At 41.8% G+C, this 17,925-nt stretch overlaps 1 protein-coding gene across 7 annotated transcripts in view; it reads right to left on the reverse strand.

Moving 5' to 3' along the window:
- KAT2B (lysine acetyltransferase 2B) overlaps positions 1-17,925 on the reverse strand; it is a 99,070-nt gene that overhangs the window by 39,373 nt on the left and 41,772 nt on the right. For all 7 annotated transcript variants that reach the window (XM_027584758.2, XM_027584756.2, XM_027584757.2 and 4 more), the window contains exons 3-6: positions 13,642-13,787; positions 9,395-9,487; positions 7,644-7,825; positions 324-515 (exon numbers count right to left, since the gene is read on the reverse strand). In XM_027584758.2, coding sequence (XP_027440559.1) covers positions 324-515; positions 7,644-7,825; positions 9,395-9,487; positions 13,642-13,787 — 613 coding nt within the window. The remainder of the gene's footprint in view (positions 1-323; positions 516-7,643; positions 7,826-9,394; positions 9,488-13,641; positions 13,788-17,925) is intronic.

Genomic DNA, 17,925 nt, shown 5'->3' on the forward strand with positions numbered 1-17,925 from the left:
CCTCCTCTAGCTTGCTGGCAGCTGGATACACCCAACAAAGCACTACCCCACTGCAGATCCAGAGACAAGGACCCAGGTGGGAGGAGGTGGGGCCGAGGGAGGCATGCCTGCAGGCAACACAAATTCACACCAACAACAGATGCGCTGTGCAATACCAAAGAGGACCCACAAAGGGAGCTGCGGAAGGAGAGGGTCCCTTCTCCCTCTTCCCTGGGATGCTTTTCCTGGCATTCCTGGTCTCGTTACGGGTACAGGCTTTGGCATGTGTTTATCAACCACAAGCTCCAGGATCAAAGACCGGCAAGGCAGGGGCGCTCTCTTACTTGGGGAAATGGGTGAGGATTAGAGTTCGTTTCTCGAGGGGCAGTTTGTCTTTCTCCTGTCTCGCTTGTTCCAGGAGTTGTCGTCTCATGACTGTGAAGACGGAGCGCAGCAGTGTTCTCCCAAACACCTGGGTGGTTTCATACCGAGGTAGACTGTCACAGAACTGGGGCACGTTGCAGTAACACAGCCACCTGTGATAAGAGGGAACAAGCTCCATCACTATCCCTTAAACCCCCAGGGCATCCAAAATGTCTGATGACGCCGACTCTCCTGTCATTAACCACAGCAGAAGAAACTAGGTCTGCAATGACAAGCAGTAGTACCCCTGCCAGCTAATGAAACCCAGAAATCAGAGTGGCTTGCCCACCCATATACAAGCATGGTCCAGTTCTATGAAACTCATTCCATTCTGCAGCACCGCGCAGAGTAAGCCCTGCAGTTAGGCAGTCCTGGGGTCAAATCTCTGCTTTGCCATGACTTGGGAAATGTTAATTGTGTTCTCGAGTCTCCATGTCCTTACCTGTAAAACGTGGACAGCAAGAATACCTACTTCGCTGGTACGCGCGTGGTAGGAGATACTGTATGGAGAGTGCATACTGAATTCGAGTTTCTGGTACATAAATGGGAGTTTAAATAAAAGAAGAAATTAAAGGGGAAGCTGAGGATGCCCGATTTGTGAAAGACTCAGGATTCCACCCTCTCGTTCTCTGAGTAAAATTTAAAATGCCTACACAGCACTCACATACCCCTGAAGCTTTGGTGGAAAGATAAAGATCTCCAAGACTTTTCAAAACTCAGTCAAAACGCAGGAAGTAATAAGCTTCACCATCTGTCGCTTAGGTGCATTTTCAACGACTCAGTCTCCAACTTAAAAATGCACTTCGGCATTACAAAAAGCTGGACAAGTGCCCAGGCCCAGAGGGAAAACAGAGGCTTTCTTGAGATCTGACCACAGTTCTGGGGTACACTGGCTATGTAGGGCATACAATGTAGAAAGCTCACTCAGCCAAGAGAAGCTGGAGAATGAAAGTTTATTCAAAATCAACCCTCTTTCTTTATGGTCTCCCAGGATGCGAGGTCTCAAATTCCCAGGACCCAGTCACATCACTGTAGAGTGGGGGTCAGAGGGTGGCACGAGACTAGGGCTCAGAAGCTCAGAAGATCCTTATTCCTTGGTAGCAGAGCCAAACATCCTTTGCTTTCCCAAAATTAACACCTCTGCTCTCTGTGTGCCTTCCTGATCTCCTTTAAAGTGGGACAGAGGGCTCTAATGTGTCCAAACTGCCAATAGAAAACTGATGAACTTTCAGACCCTTAAAAAAGAGTGGAATAACAGTAATTAACTCGTGCTTCTTGCTTTCTTTATGTTATTATGTATCACTTCATATTTGCCCTGTGTATGTGATGGCGGTAGCAGTGGTGGTGGTTCATCTTCCGGAAAGATAATTTTCATTAGTGTGAGTTATCTGCCTAAGTTCAAAATTAACCTTAAAACCCTGCTACTATTTCTACACTTCTCCCAGCTTTTCTGTCTTAACAATTTACACCCAAATGCTCATCTTAAAGTGTTGTCACTGTATCTTGTCAAATCAGAAACAGTGTTCTTGGTAGCAGAGAAGTTAGCAAGTGCATTTATTTTGTACTTCATACAGGACTGTATCACCTTCAAGGCCAGTCTTTGCTGGATGTTAGTCTGTGGCCACTTAATGAGGTTATAAGATATTCAGGGCTGAAGGGAGGCCAGCTCCCAAGTGACTAATTATGAAATGACAAACGTTAAGAGTTAAAGGTACAAACCTCAATAATCAGAAATTCAGTTTCACAAGACTTGGGCCATTGCACGACTATAATGTTAAAAATATGTCCAATTTTCTGCACTGGAAGACTAAAGATTCTCAGGATTTAGACCAGTACTGCCCAAACAGCGGTCTCTGCTGCTGGGAATGTTCTGTTGTCTGTGCCTGATACAATGGCCACCAGCCACATGTAAGTCTGGGCACACGAAACGTGGCTAGTGCAACTGAGGAGCTTAATTTTTAGTGGCATTTAATCAGTTTAAAATTTACTTTTAAAATGGAAACAGTATGAAATATTTTTCCATGAAAGATAACTTTATTGCTTTGGTAGGACTCCATTTAGCTTTAATCATTTAAAACTGAGGGAATGAATTGAGATGTGCCATAAGGATAAAATACACATTGGATTTTAAAGACAGCACAAAAGAAGGTAAAAATGCATCATTAATAATTTTTCACACTGATCACACAGTGAAATAATCTTTATATATTGGGTAAAATAACACAGTATTGAAATTAATGTCCTGCGCCTATTTACTTTTTAAAATGTAACTACTAGAAAGTTTTAAATTACCTCTGTGGCTCACATTATGAAGTGCTGATTTTGAGTCTAAAAGAGCATTTCCATCTGTGGAGGGGTCACAGATGTCGGATACTCTATTTAAAACTCATGTTATTTCTGCTACAGCAATGGTAGGTACCGTAAGACCATCAAGTGTTATAAAGAAGTGCTCAACAGGCCATGCAGTCTTCCCAGGGTAAGGGAAGGCAACACAGACTGTTATTGTCTAGTAAAAAGTTTCAAATAATAGGCTTCCATTCATTTCCTCTGAAAACCATTTTATAGACCACAGTTGATGCTTTTCAGCTTTGTTTTGTTTTTACTTCTAAGGTTAATTCCATTTTATAAATCTGTAAGGTGCACGATATGGTAAGACAGAGACTGAGTCAATGTGTGGTGTCTGGGTGCTATTTTAATAAATGACATGGTCACTGAGCATGGTGGGATGGAAAGAAGAAACGCGAATTTGTGTGCCTCGTCTCTGCACACACACTTCTCCGAACACTTTACTGCAGGAAAAGATTTTACCTAAATGACCGGTTTCAGGTCTTCTCAAAAGCAGTGAAAGGACAGTTCATTCATTTCTGTATACCTAATAAAAATGGCATATGTATGCAAATAACTCTCTCAAGAGTTTTGACAGCATTCCAATGATTTGCAACCACCTTGCTTTCTTTCAAATGTGAACAGAACTGGAGAACTGGAGCACAGACCATGTCATCCTACTTGCTAGAATGAAAATTCTAAGGTCTGTAGGAATTAAGTGACCTGTCCCAGTTCACCTCAACTCAAGGCTTGGGTCTCTTACCCCTAGCCCACTGTTCTTTCCATGCTTCCTGCTAGGTACTGTGCTATACTTACATGCCTAATGATGAACGCTCAGTAACACACAACAACAGTTACATACAACTGTTTCACCAAAATCAACTTAGTTATATCCAACTTGCACTGTATTCTTACAAAACATCTCACCAATATAGGGATGACCATGACACCTTTCAGAAGGTCTGCGCAACTCAGAATCTAAGACGAATTACTGGCCACTTCTAGTAGCAGATTCTGTTGGTCAGATGTATTTTAAAAAGTCACAATCTTCAGACACTTTATTTTCAGGCTATTTCTTCAAGGAAATTCATCATGAAATTCAGGGAACTTCAAAACATTTGCCCAGATCTTTTTCTAAAGCCACAGTGATTTCCAGGGGATACATACTTCTATTAATTATTACTTCTAAGTACACGTTAACATTACAATGTCAGATGTTTTCAATATGCAAAATATTTGTATTTTTCCTTTATTCAGAACAGAGAGGATTATGTCATTTAAGCAGTTCTACTGTTCAATCTGCACTTAATTTTTTAATTGGAAAATCTTCACAGGTAGCTCTGCAATAATCATTTTCTGAGTCTGGTCTCTTCCACAGAGAATCCTATTTCACCCCATTTTCACACTGACATACAAGCTCCAGGAGTGTTCAGCCCCTTTGTTCTAATTGCTACAACTGCTGTAAATTATATGCTGAACCAGCATTACAGGTCCTGAGGTTCACTTACACATCAAGATAAAACCTGGTGGTGCCTGCAGCCTGTAATACTACCCATTTTTGAGAAGATGAGTATCAGTGAGACACCATGCTGTAGTGGAGTGTGGTTTATTGAACTCCTAAGTGGTCATGACAGTGAGGTTTTACTCTGAAACAATTACTGCTTCTCATAATTTTCACAGGTTAGGTTCTCTTTACTTCCCTTTCTTCATCTACGTGGCGTGATCATGGGCAAGTGGGGGAGGTGAGCGTCGTCTACCTTCATTTCCTTATTTATTATTAACAGAGGCTCTTGGTCTCCATTCCACCTAGAAATTAGCAGGTTTCAGAACGCATCAGGGTGTATTCATTCCAGTCTCTCAGAAGGTTTCTCCTCACCATGGTCAGACTCCACTCTTCTACCGCCCTTGGACAGCGGCTCAAGAGGCTGAGCTAGAAAGGAATCTGCAACTGTCTTTCTATTCCCTGTTATTTTAGTTTCTAAAGTGATATTCAAATAATGACAACTCCCCTTCAGTTGTACACGCTCTAGCTTAAGAGTCCCACACTGGCAGCATCTGAGTTTTAGAGAACAACATGTATGGGAGGAAAACGATGACTAGCATCTTCCTAGCACCCGTCCTGTGTGCCAGATGCTACACACAACACTCACAGTAGTCATGAGACTCGGACAGACGAAGAAACTGAAGGTCAAGGAGGTGAAGTGACTGGTCTAAAGCATGCAGAACTAGGGAGGGATGGAGCTATGATTCAAACCCCCTGTTCATTTCAAAGTTCCATTTCTAATTTTACTACTCTCTAAGTATTTGTAAGTGCCACCCATTTCTTGGTAATTCCCAAACGCTACAGAGTGTATTTTTACTGTTTTCTAAAATACAGTAATATCTTCCATGCTGCTTTACATTTAATTCTCCTTCTCAGTGAAACAATTTTCCTCTGCTAAGAATGGTAAAAACTTTCAGGTTTTAGCAAATATTCAGCTTAGCCAATTGTTCACAGATGGGTGTAAAAGATAGAGATTTTTGTGAAGTACTTCCTACACCCAACGTGGGGCTTGAACTCATGAACCCAAGATCAAGAGTTGCACGTTCCACGAACCATGAGAGACGATGGACTCTGAAAAACAAACTGCGGGTTCTAGAGGGGAGGGTATTAAGGAGGGCACATTCTGCATGGAGCACTGGGTGTTATGCACAAACAATGAATCATGGAACACTACATCAAAAACTAATGATGTAATGTATGGTGATTAACATAATAAAAAAATGAAAAAATAAATAAATAAATAAAAGTAAAATAGCAAAAAAAAAAAAAAAAGAGTTGCACATTCCACTGACTGAGCCAGCCAGGTGTCCCTATATTTTTGATAGATTTATTATCTTAACCCTTATTATAAACAACAGTTAAAATAATATAGGAACTATATTATTTCATGAAAAATTCTGAAAGTATAGAAATATATAATTTAAAAAACTGATACTGAAGAAATCTGTAATTCCTTAAAAGTCCATTAGTACGGAAATACTTTATAATTCAAATTATATATACTGTAAAAAAAGAGAGGAGAGGAAAGGGGATATTACTAATGAATATCGGGTCAATAATCAGAGAGAAAAACTTATCTTAAACTATACTCATTCCTACATGTTATCTGCTGTTACAGAAGATAACCTGGAGGGGGGTGCCTGGGTGGCTCAGTCGGTTAAATATCTGACTCTTGGTTTCAGCTCAGGCCATGATTTCAGGGTCCTGAGACTGAGCCTCACCTCAGGCTCTGCACTTAGCAGGGAGTCTCTTGAAGATTCTCTCCCTCTGGGAAGAATGAAGGGGGGGAAATTGGAGGGAGAGACCAACCATGAGAGACGATGGACTCTGAAAAACAAACTGAGGGTTCTAGAGGGGAGGGCGGTGGAGGGATGGGTTAGCCTGGTGATGGGTATTAAAGAGGGCACGTTCTGCGTGGAGCACTGGGTGTTACGCACAAACAATGAATCATGGAACACTACATCCAAAACTAATGATGTAATGTATGGTGATTAACATAACAATAAAAAATTTTTTAAAAAAGATTCTCTCCCTCTGTTCCTTCTCCTGCTCACACGTACTCTCTCTCTTTCTCAAATAAATAAATAAATCTTAGAAAAAATAAATAAATAACCTGGGTAGAAATGCTCTTCAGGCTATAAAAAAAATTGCCTTACTTTAAGTCAGAAATATCTCCTGAAGCAAGCCTGATGTGCCTATAAAATATAAAAGGGGGTGGGGCACCTGGCTGGCTTAGTCAGAAGAGGGAAGAGTATGGAACTCTTAATCCCTAAGTCATGAGTTCAAGTCCTACATTGGGTGTAGAGATTACTTAAATAAATAAAATATAAAAGGGGAAAAGTTATAAAAAGGGAAAGAGAATGGATAATTCAAGTCACTCTCTCTCTTAAATGAAAATAAATGTAGGTTATCCTATTTTGGGTGGTCCATGTTTTAAGATTTTTTAAAGTGAGTTCTATTATTCTGCAATTCATAAACAATGAAAACAAATTCCCACGTTAGGGGAAAAAACGTGCAATACAAGAATATTTGCACAGCCTGAGTTCCACTAACAGAGAAATGGTTGGGTAAATTACAATATATCAATTCAACTGACCATAATGTAACCAGTAAAATGTTTGATATGATGTTAAGTAGAGGGACAAAAAGGATGCAAATTCTATATATATATTTTTTCATTCTAAATAATATAAAATAGTTAAAGGGCAAAGACTGGAAGACGACATGTATAATGATATCAGTTCCATCATGGTGCTGGGACAATGGTGATCTTTCCTTCTTTATAAAAATTCTTTAACACTATTATATTCGTGGTCATTGTTTCTTTGGTTCTTTAAATGGGAATGAAGTTTCTATATAATAATTACAGAGTCAAAGTATGGTTACCTAGATCGGCGACATTCAATAGAAATACAATGCAAGCCACATAAGTAATTTTAAAATTTTCAATAGTCATATTGACTAGATAAAAAGAAACAGATGAAATTAACTTTAATATATCTTATTTAATTGAATATATCTAAAATATTATCATTTCAACATGTAATCAATACAAAAAAGTACTAATGAAATATTTTACATTCCTTTTTTTGTACAAGCTTTGAAATCTCAATTCATACTAGTCACGTTCAAGTGCTCAGTAGCTACACATAGCTATCAACTATCGGACTGGGTAGTACAGGGCTAGGTGGTTTAGGATCCCTCAACCCCCAAAATATCATGATATTAATAAAAAGTTAAACTATAGAAGCATTCTGAATTGATGGAGTTACCATGAAAACTGGGCAACCCTCCGCTTGCAGGGCCAAGTAGTAATTTTAGGTCTGCAACAGGCTCTAAGAGGCCAAAGGAAAAGAACTGGTCATCTGATTACCTTGTGTAGTTCTCTTTGTATCCAGAAATGTCATCATTGGGAGATCGCAGTCTTCGTTGAGATGGTGCCTCCAGATGCCAATAGTTGATGCGGTTTAGGAACATTTTTGCCAACTCAACTATTGTTTGCCTTTCTTTGGATGGCAGGTGACTAAATTTGTACTGTACAAAGTTATTCACACCCTTAAAAGGAGGGAAGGCAATTTATTCATACGGCTATGCAATCATACTAATTCTGAACACCCACAGTCAGCACGGTTATTAGCTAAAGAACAGACATTTCTCTATTCACAAAAATCTCTTCCTTTTCCCTATTAGAAACAGGAATGCCCAGAGGGAATCGTGCCACAGATCATAGTGGATGAAAAGTGACAAGACAGAGAAGCTGTGGGTTGCTATTCTATGCCTGCTGCAATCCTCAAGCGTTAAAGAGAAAATCAAAATCACAGACTGAAAAGGTCAAAACCTCTTAAACAATAAAATACGACTATTTTGCAGAATAATTCTTGCTGCACTATCAATATAGTAGATCACGTATAATGAGGTTCTTGGATAAGCATTACGTTTTTACATTACCAAAAAATTTTTTTTTTTTGAAGATTTTATTTATTTATTTGACAGAGAGAGAGACAGCGAGAGCAGGAACACAAGCAGGGGGAGTGGGAGAGGGAGAAGCAGGCTTCCCGCGGAGCAGGGAGCCCGATGCGGGGCTCGATCCCAGGGCCCTGGGAACATGACCTGAGCTGAAGGCAGACGCTTAACGACTGAGCCACCCAGGCACCCCTACATTACCAAAATTTTAATCAGAAGGCTGCTAGCACGTCTTCCATTGAACTAAACCATGAGAATTTAAACTCTTTACTATCACTCTTTCGGTTTCAGCAAGCTTACCAAGAAAAAAAAATCTTATTCAAAATTGTGAGTTTTTAAAAGAATCTGTGGATTAATTTAATGTCTCTGCAGAACACTCCCAACTAATCTAATTTCAAATAAAAGAACAATGAATTCTTATTGAATAGAGTTTGGAGACAAAATAACATTTCTTCTACTGAAAACTGACTGATAAAAATACATTTATTTGTATTTGTAGAGACCCTGATTGATGTCCTATCTCCTGTAATCATTCTCATCAAGAAATTCAGTCAAGAGTCTCCAAGATTTCTTTAGCTGAATAATGGCAGGCTAAAAAGTGACTCTGAGGAAGGATACAACACCTCACAGAAAAAGTCTATACATGTCAACAGTTTCCCCAAGTAAACCGGTTTCTTTCCAGGAATCATAATGTAACAGAAGTCAATTTCTGGATGCAAAATCTCATTCCTTGTTGTGTTTTTTCCTTGACTTACAATGTTTTTGACAATGCTCCTTAATTCCCTCACCTCAATAGGCTTTTTCAGACAGTGACAAACACAAGAACAAAGACTTAATTCACTTAATTTTAAAACATCAACACCAAGAAAAAGCACATTCCATGCGTTATGACCTACACGTTCTGCTTAATTTTTTTCTTCCCCAAACACAGTGAATTCTGAGTATACAGCAATCGTAAAAGACAACAGCTAGATCATTTATTAAATTAAGTATTCACTTCTGATGCAAAGGGTCCAAGACAATTTCTCAGTGAGCATCTCAAAGCCGGGTATAGAGGATGGAAGGAAGGCACGTGTAGAGATGGAAGGAAGGTTAGGTTTGTTCAGCCTTAGAGCAATAAAAAAAGGGGGGGCTTCTCTTTTTCTTTTTCTAAATTTTTACCTGTTCAATACTAGGTTTTTCAAATGGGGGTTTCTTCTCCAAAGAGCCTTCAACCACAGGTTTTCCTCTTTGTAAAATAGACTTTCTCAAGAGCTGCAAAAAAAATCATTAAGGAAAAAAAAAATCAATGTCTGTCTCTCTCTCTCACACACACACACACACACACACACACACAAAACACAGCCTCTGAAGGGAAGTCACCATATTCTAATTATCTTATCTACATGTAAATAAATCCTTAAATCAATAAAATGGGTGACTACCAGGTAACCCAAATTTGCCTTCATATCCATGACCAGAACTATGAGAAACTAGACCCCTTTCATGTTCTGTGCAGCCTAGAGCACTAGCAGTACCATCAGGCTCCTCTACCCTACTCACTCACTCTTCTCCCCACCATTGCCAGATTCCCACTGACCCAGAGGCCTGGTATACAACAGCCACACTTTGCACATTCCCATCTAGGCCACCGCAGGTGTGCTGATGCTCTGGAGGGTGGTTTTCTGTTTGCTTAAGATTATTTATTTTAGAGAGTGCACGCAGGGAGGAGGGGACAGAGAAAGAGAGAATCTTACACCCACGCAGGGCTCGATCTCACGACGCTGAGACCATGACCAGAGCTGAAACCAAGAGTCACATCCGACTGCACCACCCAGGAGCCCCAAAGAAGGTTCGCGTTTAAACCCATGAAAGGCAGAGACCTGTTCTGCACAAGTGAGGACAGAAGAGAGGGCTGTTTGTACCAGCTGTATGTCCTATGCATAAACTAGGGCCCAGGCCCTTCGGGAAGGAATTCTGCAGGACTCTCAATTGGCAACTTTCACTGTTGCGGTCTCTTTTCATTTCCTCTCCACGCACAGAATACAAGCCAAGTGTTCTGGCATCTCAATGCCCACAAAACAAAACTGCTCTTAATCCTTGCCACTGGAATTTAAAGCCCTCAAAGAGCACATATCCGACAGAAAAAGGGAACAGAGTCACTAATCAAGACCTAATTTGAAAATAAACTTGATATTGAAATCCTTTACCTTCAACCTTGGATTGAAAATTCTGTAACCTTTACATGCGGGCCAGGTATGATATGACCATGCATTTACTTAAGTTACATCTTTCTCTCCTTTCTCCACTTACTGCCTTTTCAACAGAAATAAGACGTGGTAACCATGCTCCCAGGAGTTAATGGAAATGGACTAACACCCAAGGCTGAAGATCACCCTCTGTCCCCCTGAGCCATGTCTTACAAGGGCCTCAATTCCTTCTAGGGGTGCCATATCCATAATTAGCACAGGGCATCTGTTTATCCTTTCAATGTATTATGCCCATTTTTATAAAAATAAACATGCAATAATGATAAGTCACTCTATGTGTTTCTAAGGATATGGAAAGATGGATCATAAAATTTTATTTATTTATTTGACAGAGCGAGAGCAGGAACACAAGCAGGGGGAGCGGGAGAGGGAGAAGCAGGCTCCCCACTGAGCAGGGAGCCCAATGTGGGGCTCGATCCCAGGAGCCTGGGATCATGACGTGAGCCGAAGGCAGACGCTCAACCGACTGAGCCACCCAGGCGCCCAGGATTGTAAAATTTAAATACAGATAATTGTGGCTGCATACTTGTTTGCCCAGTTAAATAAGACCAATTGAGAACTTGGTCCACTGGGGGTTTCAGTTTGGAGAGAAACTGATGGGTTGGGGAGATGCTGAATGTCAGTTTCTTCATCTACACAAAAGGATGGAGCTGGGATAAGTGGCCATATAAAAGAAATTTAATACTCACAGCAAGCATTTGCATCCTTACTTTCGCCAGACACTCTTTATAGTTCTTTATGTCGTATCTCATTTAATACCCCAACACCCTTTAGAGGTAGAGGCTATTACTGTCTGTATTTTACTGATAAGGAAACTGAAGGAGAATGACTTGCTCAAAGTCACATTTCATATGTGATGGAGTCAGGACTGAAGCCCAGAGAGTCGAGCTCAGGAGCCACAGTTACAGGTTCTGGGATACACTGAGGTTTAGGAAGCAGCTTTTCATCGTTTTTTTTTTTTTTTTTTTTTTTTTTTTTTCAAAATCTAAGCCTCAGGTTTTTTAAATGTTACTTAAAGGTATAATACGTTTAATTTTAATTTAATTATTGAGACATATGAGACACAGGAACTGCCTTTCAAAAGCTAAGGAATGGATAATTTATTACTTAGTTGCCCAAAAAATGACTCTGGTGGGGGGAGACGGGGGAGAATGATGTATATTTTAGATTTTGTTCCCATGAGTAAATATACTGTTGTGCTGTTAAAGATGAGGGAGGTGAGAGAGACAGAGAGAGAAAACGGACTTCAAAGCAGAGCAATGCTGTCTGGCCTATTTGGTTAGTTATAAACGGAATCAAGAGGAGGCCGGCAGGATGGAAACCTTGACACCACCTTCACTTCCAGCAGGGCGGTGGGGCTGCCAGGGTGCTCAGTTCCAAGACAAATAATCGCTGCAGTCATGCAGACGTTGTTTTTCTTCAACTAAGATCTTTTTCCAAAGAAGCTCTAAACAGCATGAACCTGCCAGGGTTCAATCTGGATGACTCAGGCCTCACAGCCATGTCAACAAGTTGTCACCTGAAGTAGCCCAGCACCTGCTAATGGCGGTGGGGAATTCAGAGGTGCATTCTCTTTCTGCTCACCCCTCTCGTCTCTCTCTCTTTCTCCTCCCCCCACCTCCCATTTACCTTTTTAGAACCAATATCCCCACACATGAAAGTTTAAAACTACAGTTCTCACTCCCACACCTGTCTCCTATCTAATCCCCAAACCCCCACTAGTAACCACCCCCACAAAAAAAAAAAAAAAAAGACCAAAGTTAATAAATGGGGAGAAGGGGAAATTATGTAGAAAGTAAATTCAGATTAAAAAAAAAAAAGCTACAGAAATTGGGCACAAAATTTGCACTGAGATTCCTAGCAGCCAAAGCAAAAGAAGGAACTCAGTGGAAAATTTTTCTATCCTTGTCATATAAAACGAAGCACGGGGTGCTCAGTAAAGAGGCAAACCTTTCCTGGGCTCTGAGCTCTGAGTGGAGCATTTTGCTTTCTGTCTTTTTTTTTTTTTTTTTAAAGAACCTTAGAAGTGTTACACAATACAACATAACCAACAGTGCCCTCAACAGCAAGGTTTCTGTTTTTTAATTATTTCTTCTGTCCGCCCCCTCTCAGAATGTAGTTTTGGCCCCCTGAAGTTCATCTGTTTGTTCCCACCACCCGTTTCTCTCCCACACTTGTCCGTCCCTACAGCAGTCAGGAGCTGGGGAAACACACGTCTGCAGAAAGGGGATGGATGTGACCTAAGGGGAGCTGAGGCAGAGCCAAGAAGCCCCAGCTACGGGGAGTGGGAGCAGTAATTGTGACTGGTGTCAACAAGACCCAGAGGACAGTGGGGAGATGCCCAAATCTGGAAACTCTTGACTCCTCCCTGTGAAGCATGAGAGTCAAGGCCCTGGCACCACCCTCCAACCACATCTCCTCCCACCCTCCCCTTGCTCCACCACGCCGGCCTCCTTGCTCTTCCCACATCACACCACACTCACTAAGCGTGGCCTAGACGGTGTTCCCTCTGCTGCCTGGAAAGCTCTTCCCCCAGCCCTCTCCAGCAACGGCTCCTGTGCCCCAGTTCGGGTCCAGCTCAACTGTGGTCCCCTCAGAGAGGCCTTTCTTAACTGCCCTTCCTCATGATTGTGCCCTCCCACCCACCACCATCCCTGCCATTCTGATTCCACTTACCCTACTTTGTTTCTCTTCACAGCACTTATCACCACCTGCAAATATATTATTTACTGGTTGATTGTCTGCCTCTTCTACTGAAATGTCAACTCCATGAGGGCAAGGACTTTGCTTTGCCCACTGATCTATCCCTCATGCCTACATGAGTGCCATGCACAGAGCACAGAGCAGGTGTGCAATACATACTTGGATGGATGAACGGATGGGTGGATGGAAAGAAATCTATAAGCATAAGCAAATCAAGATATTCAAATCTGCATACAAATAGGAAGGCTCTCAAGGAAAGTGATGTGTCCAACACATGGTGGGTCATTTTAGAGAATCCCTCATGAAGAAACGCATGCTTCCACAAACCCTGAGGGCAAACATATCACGAGCTGAGAGCCTTCCCACCCACGATCACGAACCTGGTGTGCAGAAACTGAGCACATCTGAACAATGAGGGAAAGAAGAAACGCCTTTTTAAAATGGTGAAAACCTCACCTTAAATAGATAGAAATACACTTGTTTGGTATCTGCATCTTCTTCCTTGTGGACACAGGTGAAGAGATATTCCACATCCAACACTATTCCCAGGAGTCTGTTCATTTCTTCCTCGGACACATTTTCCAGGTGGGAAACATGAGCAGCTGAAGACAAAGATCAAAGGAACGTATGTGACACATTAGCTGGAAACTGCAAATGTTCTCAATTTTAAAATAGAAAAGGCTCTCTCTCAAAACCTTCTGGGACACCAAGCCATTAGATTGCATTGTAAACAGAGGAAATTTCTGAACTCCTGTAAGATCTAAGTCTTCTCACCAAGTTGACTTATAATTAAAAGACTGCCACCTTGCTGGGCCTTAGCCTTCCCCTTTAAGACCAAAAATGGGCCAGTGGCTAATGTATTCTAATAATGTATAGTTTAAGATCCAGAACTTGTTGGCACCACTTGGTGGTCCTCATAGTGTTAAATTCTTTTTTTAATTGCAGTAGAGTCGACACACAACATTAATTTCCAGTGTACAACATGGTGATTCCACAAGTCTATACGTTCTGCTGTGCTCACCACCAATGTAGCTGCCATCACCATACAATGCTATCACAGTATCGTTGGCTATAGTCCCTGTGCTATACTTTTTATCCCTGTGACTTATGCCTTCCGTTACCAGAAGCCTTTACGTCCCCATACCCCCCTTCACCCATTTTGCCCATCCACCCACCCCCTCCCCTCTGGCAACCATCAGTTTGTTCTCTGTATTTATGGGTCTGTTTCTACTTCTTGACAGTGTTAAATTCCTATGTATCCACATAAGAATGTGGTTGGTCTCCACCATGCCCATGAACAGCTCAGTGAGCCAAGGATATCATATTAGTGTGAAGACTGAATGATGGCCCTTTCCCTCCGCCTTTCTGAGATGCGATGAAGCCTCACTGTCCTTGCAGCAATGTCTCAAGGCCTGTTTGAGCTTGAGATTCAATGCCTTCCAGGATCAAGCCCCCCAAACCCATTTTTCCTACTTCAGTTCTATTAAGAGCTATAGTAAGTGACCTAGCCATCAACCTTCTCTCCCATGCCCCTGTCCTCTCTTCTATCCAAATCCAGTCCATTTATCAGGGTTATTGCACTTAATCCTCTAACAATCCCATGAGTAGGTATTAGCAATCCCATTTGACAACTGAGGAACTGAGGCTCAGAGAGAATGGATGTCACTCAGCTAACAAGGCAGAGCCAGGGTCTGAAAGGAAGAATGCTTGACCCAAATTTCAAAGCACCCACAAGCACACTTTTTGTTGATTAGCTGATTCACTTCAAGTCCTTTCTCACTTGAAGAGGGTTCTCTAGGTCAGTCACTCAATAATCAGCCCCGAGCCCAGGAACTCCTCTGAGTCAGGATCATGCCTCTCACGTCTGCATCCCCAGCATTTATCACTATGCTTGCCACATAGTGGGCACCAGCACCTCGAGAGGAAACCTCTTGGGTGTAGCACTTGGTGTGCTGGCTTAAAAATGCTTAAACGCAGAAGGGTTTGAGATCATTTTTAAAGACTAAACTATGTAGAAGAAGAGAGGGCTTTCCCTTGCCTTGTTAAAAGGAGATGGAACTAAAGAACATTGAGGAATACTTATTAAGTTACTTATGAAGTGTCAGGCATGAGTTAGTCTACTCCAGGGACCACGGTGCTCTTGTCATTAAACCACAAAGCTCAGGGCACCTGGGTGGCTCGGTCAGTTAAGTGTCAGACTCTTGATGTTGGCTCAGCATGATCTCAGGATCCTGAGACTGAGCCCCGCGTCAGGCTCCACACTCAGCAGGGCGTCTGCTTGTCCTCACTCTCCCTCTCCCTCTGCCCCTCTCCCCAGATCATGTGCGCGCACACACACACTCTCTCTCATAAATAAATAATCTTCGGGGGGGGTGGGGGGAAGCCACGAAGCTCAATCAGGAGACTGGGACAGAGAATGCTGCCTGTACCCTGCCCCTATACCTTTCCATTACCACATCAGGGCATACCTCCTGGCATCTGACTCCCGGGAGCTCCATTTCTCTACCTAAGGGCTTTTCCTACCACTGTAATCTGCTCTGCCACCTACCTGCCCCTCAAGAGCACCCTTCAACCCAAAACTAAGACATTAGCCTATTAAACAGAAACCCCAGATCCCTCATCCCTCAGGCTGAATAACCATCTCCCAAATTTTCCCCCACAAAATTAAGTAGCAGCTGCCCCAGGTAGCAGCTGGCTCAGTAATTCACCCTTTATTAGCCACTCTTTCCGCCTCATTTCACTTTTCTACTCCCCTAGCTTCATGCCAAAGAAACTACTCGCATTCAAATCCTTGTCTTGGAATCTGCTTCTGAGGGAGCGCAAACTAAAATATCCGATCAAAAGCATTTTCAGAGAGTCAAGAGGATTAAATACCAGGAGGTTGGGACTTGTAAATGTCCACCGGGAAGCCGGATTAAAGAACTCAGAATTAGAGAGGCAGAGGCTACCTACTTTTCATTCCTTTTTCATGCAGTAAAATGGAAAGGCAGAGATGGGCCCAAGGTCACAAGCCATCAGGGATGAGCATGATGGGCACATACCTATACGCACACACGCACGCACCCCAAAGAGCATTTTTAAAGGTAAGAGGAGAAGGAAATGTGGTGATCTCTCTGCCTTAGGTATTGTGGAATAAATCTAGTGCATACATCTAAACTTGAAAATTGTATTATTACATTACCAAATCGAAAAAGAGCAACTGACTAAAATGTCTCTCAGAACCTAAGTAACATAGCACAGAAAAATTACAAATATATTTACGTGTGTGTAAAAAAATTAATATGCAAATCTATTACTTTCTACTTGGCTATACAATAAGTGACTTCATCTTCTCAAAGATGCTCCAAACTAGACTTCCTTTTAGGTAGAATGTTTGCCAGGTCATCTTTTTTTTTTTTTTAAGTCTGCAAAATTTTCCTTGAGGTCAGTCTGAAGCCTATGGGACACAGGCCTCATTCTGGAGACAATTAGGTCAAAATTTTTTATGTCAGTTATTTACAGAAATAATTTTATTGAAGACTATTTTTGCCTTGTAATGTTTAATTGCTTTTCAGTGATAAGCTAAGAAAGCAATCAGTTCACAATATAACATCAATTCAGGGCGCCTGGGTGGCTCAGTCGGTTAAGCATCTGCCCTCGGCTCTGGTCATGATCCCAGGGTCCTGCATTCTGCTCCTTGCTAAGCAGTCCTTCTCCTACTCCCCCTGCTTGTGCTCTCTCTCTCAAATAAATAAATCTTTAAAATATATATATAACGGGGCGCCTGGGTGGCTCAGTTGTTAAGCATCTGCCTTCGGCTCAGGTCATGGTCCCAGGATCCTGAGATCGAGCCCCGCATCATCGGGCTCCCCGCTCAGCAGGAAGCCTGCTTCTCCCTCTCCCACTCCCCCTGCTTGTGTTCCCTCTATTGCTGTGTCTCTCTCTGTCAAATAAACAAATAAAATCTTTAAAATAAATAAAATAAAATAAAATATATATATATATAACATCAATTCCTTCAGATTCACCACAATATGAAACAGTCTAACTAAGGTGCTAACATGAGTTTAACTCATGGAAGTACAAGCCATGATTTATTTTTTAAACCAGTAGTTCATTTTCTTTAAGTCAAAAAACACTTAACCCAAATGAATTCTTAATCAGAACTAGAAAGAGGTATTCTGGTTGAAACAAGAGGTGGAAGCGCCTATTTTTCAGAAGGCGAGGTGGGGGGGGGGGGGGCATCCTTTCCTCTCGTGGGGAGCTCCACAGTTTGGAAACCACTGTTTGGAAACATCTTCCAGCATATTCTTAAGAGTAGACTAGAGAAACATTAAAATGCTTAAGAAGTTCATTTCCTTCTAATTCTGTGTATAATGAAATCTGTAATCTCTCCTCAAAGCTCTGTGTGTAAGCCAAATCACAAAGGACTAAGGAGCTGGAGAATGGGGGAGGGGGGCAGTAAATGGAACAGCAAGTTTCCCGGGAGGGAGGGAGGGAGGGAGGGAGGAAGGGAAAGGCTGTACTGGACAAATGGGGCTAATCTTTGCAACACAAAAGCAAAGGTATCTCTTCCTCTGAGAATAAAGGAAAGGTGTGTCTGGAGTGAAAGGGGGTATACTAAGGCATAAGGATACTACTACATGAAAAAGGTTCGGCTTCCTAGAATAAATGATGGGACGGGGGAAGACAGATGAAAGTAGAGGGGTGGGCCATCTCCTTGAGAAGGGAAAACAGGAGGTCTGGAGAAGTCGTTAGGAA

The sequence above is a fragment of the Zalophus californianus genome, chromosome 1 (genome assembly GCF_009762305.2).
Source record: "Zalophus californianus isolate mZalCal1 chromosome 1, mZalCal1.pri.v2, whole genome shotgun sequence".
Taxonomy (NCBI): Eukaryota; Metazoa; Chordata; class Mammalia; order Carnivora; family Otariidae; genus Zalophus; species Zalophus californianus.